At 43.7% G+C, this 3042-nt stretch overlaps 1 protein-coding gene across 1 annotated transcript; it reads right to left on the bottom strand.

Moving 5' to 3' along the window:
- Window positions 1-680: 680 nt before the first annotated feature.
- Window positions 681-2818, bottom strand: LOC119429678 (protein NLRC3-like). The gene is made up of 2 exons (XM_037697259.1): window positions 2563-2818; window positions 681-2467 (listed from the first exon to the last, which is right to left on the bottom strand). The coding sequence occupies exons 1-2, from the start codon at window positions 2816-2818 to the stop codon at window positions 681-683; spliced, it is 2043 nt and encodes a 680-aa protein (XP_037553187.1).
- Window positions 2819-3042: the final 224 nt, after the last annotated feature.

The following is a 3042-nucleotide window of genomic DNA, read 5'->3' as shown; positions in this document are numbered from 1 at the left end:
CCAAACCATTCAAGATGAACTCCAAGGTAAAGCTGCGTCACTTTCTGATCACAGCGTCCGTCACATTTTAATTCTTCATGGGTTCCATAGAAGAATACCCAGGAGGACTCCATTATTGTGAGAAAGACAAAAAGTCAGACAGGAGTTCATTAAAGTTCATGTTGTCAAGCTCAAAGTTTCTGGAAAATATTTCTTGAACTAATGAGATTAAACAGGAGCTTTCTGGCTCGAGTCCCATCAGTTGTGTTTTTCTGATTATTGTGGAAGGATAACAACAAATTTACCTTCGTCTTTAATAAGAACATGTCCAATGTTGACACATGTTTGAATGATACAAACTGAAGAATTAAAGTTTGTGTTTGATAGGACTGATGAGCTAACGGCTAGTTTAAACAGCTAAAACTGAAGTGAATTGTTGCATCTTCAAACAGCTCTAATGTCAAAACTTTTATTACAACTCTATAAAACAATATTTGATAAACATCCACATGTTGTTTGTTCACTCTGTAGTAATTGACAAAAATATCTCTGGTTATTTATTAGCATAAATATCACATGAAGCATCAAAGAGTCATGTTTTATAAAGTCAAAGTTCTGATTCAGAAGTGGATCCATTTGTCATCACATTACAAAGTTTATTTAAATGTTACTTGTTTAGAAATATTTTAATATTTTAGTACTTACTTGGCTTTTTTGGAAACTTTGACCACTGGCAGCAGCCTCAGAATAGACCTCCTGTCATCAGTATATTTCTTTGGGTTGAAATCATCCAGAATTTTTCCTGATGTCAGTAAGATGAAGACCAGAGCTGACCAGTGAGCAGGAGACAGTTTATCTGTGGAGAGACTTCCTGAACTCAGAGACTGTTGGATCTCCTCCACTAGAGAACCATCATTCAGTTCATTCAGACAGTGGAACAGATTGATGCTTTTCTCTGCAGACAGATTCTCACTGATCAGATTCTTGATGTACTGGACTGTTTCCTGATTGGTCTGTGAGCTACTTCCTGTCTGTGTCAGCAGGCCTCGTAGGAGAGTCTGATTGGTCTGCAGTGAAAGACCCAGGAGGAACCGGAGGAACAAGTCCAGGTGTCCATTTGGACTCTGTAAGGCCTGGTTCACAGCCCACTGATAGAGATAACTTAGATCAATTTTTCCAGGATTCTTGGATAATTCATCTCCTCCCATCAGATTGAGTCCAGAGTTGATGAAGGTCAGATGGACATGAAGAGCAGCCAGAAACTCCTGAACACTCAGATGGACGAAGCAGAACACCTTGTCCTGGTACAGGCCTCTCTCCTCTTTAAAGATCTGTGTGAACACTCCTGAGTACACTGAGGCTGCTCTGATATCGATGCCACACTCTGTCAGGTCTGATTCATAGAAGATCAGGTTTCCATTCTGCAGCTGCTCAAAAGCCACTTTTCCCAGAGACTCAATCATCTTCCTGCTCTCTGGACTCCAGAGTGGATCTGTCTCAGCTCCTCCATCATACTTGACCTTCTTGACTTTGGTGTGAACCAGCAGGAAGTGGATGTACATCTCAGTCAGGGTGTTGGGCAGCTCTCCTCCCTCTCTGCTTTTCAACACGTCCTCCAGAACTGTAGCAGTGATCCAGCAGAAGACTGGGATGTGGCACATGATGTGGAGGCTTCGTGATGTCTTGATGTGGGAGATGATCCTGCTGGCCTGCTCCTCATCTCTGAACCTCTTCCTGAAGTACTCCTCCTTCTGTGGGTCAGTGAAGCCTCTGACCTCTGTCACCATGCCAACACACTCAGCAGGGATCTGATTGGCTGCTGCAGGTCGTGTGGTTATCCAGAGGCGAGCAGAGGGAAGCAGTTTCCCCCTGATGAGGTTTGTCAGCAGCACATCCACTGAGGTGGACTCTGTAACATCAGTCAGGATCTGATTGTTGTGGAAGTCCAGAGGAAGTCGACACTCATCCAGACCATCAAAGATGAACACAAGCTGGAAGTCTTCAAAGCTGCACATTTCTTTGGTTTCAGTAAAGAAGTGATGAACAAGTTCCACCAAGCTGAACTTCTTCTCTTTCAGCACGTTCAGCTCTCTGAAAGTGAATGGAAACATGAAGTGGATGTCCTGGTTGGCTTTGTCTTCAGCCCAGTCCAGAGTGAACTTCTGTGTTAAGACTGTTTTCCCAATGCCAGCCACTCCCTTTGTCATCACTGTTCTGACTGGTTCATGTCTTCCAGGTGGGAGTTTAAAGATGTCTTCTTGTCTGATGGTTGTTTCTGGTGTGTGTGGTTTCCTGGATGCTGTTTCAATCTGTCTGACCTCATGTTCATCATTGACCTCTCCAGTCCCTCCCTCTGTGATGTAGAGCTCTGTGTAGATCTCATTCAGAAGGGTTGGGTTTCCTGCTTTAGCAATCCCCTCAAACACACACTGGAACCTCTTCTTCACACAACTTTTAAGGTTACGTTGACAAACTGCTGCAACTTGTCCTGAACAAACAAAATACATACATTTATTAATTAAAGAATAAATTCCTCTCAACAATGAAATCTCAAAAGTTAAATGTTTATATAAATCCTCTTACTGCTCTGCAGACGGTCAGCCAGCTCCTCCTGCTTCATCCTCCTCAGGAAGGAAACTGTGATCTTCATCAATGCCTCTCTGCTCCTCCTCTGCTCTTCATCCTCACCCTCCAACACCTCCTCATCCTCCCTCTGACTCTCTAAGCATTCTGGGTAATATGGGCTAAGAGCCTTCTGGATCTTCTTCAGCTCGTTCTTCACAAAAGTGACCATGTTGTCCTCCAGCAGCTGGAACAGAAAAATATCTGAATGACACATCAGACTGAAATCATGGAGCCAAATATCAGATCCATGTCGGACAGACTGACAGTCCACTGGTCTACATGTAGGACAGACTGACAGTCCACTGGTCTACATGTTGAACAGACTGACAGTCCACTGGTCTTCATGTTGGACATACTGACTGTCCACTGGTCTACATGTTGGAATGACTGACAGTCCACTGGTCTATGTGTTGGACAGACTGACAGTCCACTGGTCTA

The sequence above is a fragment of the Nematolebias whitei genome, unplaced genomic scaffold (genome assembly GCF_014905685.2).
Source record: "Nematolebias whitei isolate Nwh7 unplaced genomic scaffold, NemWhi1 Nwh_scaf_5357, whole genome shotgun sequence".
Taxonomy (NCBI): Eukaryota; Metazoa; Chordata; class Actinopteri; order Cyprinodontiformes; family Rivulidae; genus Nematolebias; species Nematolebias whitei.
This window is presented reverse-complemented; position numbering and strand designations above follow the sequence as displayed.

Coding starts and splice junctions, on each gene's coding strand:
- LOC119429678 (XM_037697259.1), bottom strand. CDS start 2,818: ATGTGTCATTCAGATATTTTTCTGTTCCAGCTGCTGGAGGACAACATG. Junction 2,468..2,562: donor GGCTGACCGTCTGCAGAGCA/GTAAGAGGATTT, acceptor TTGTTTGTTCAG/GACAAGTTGCAGCAGTTTGT.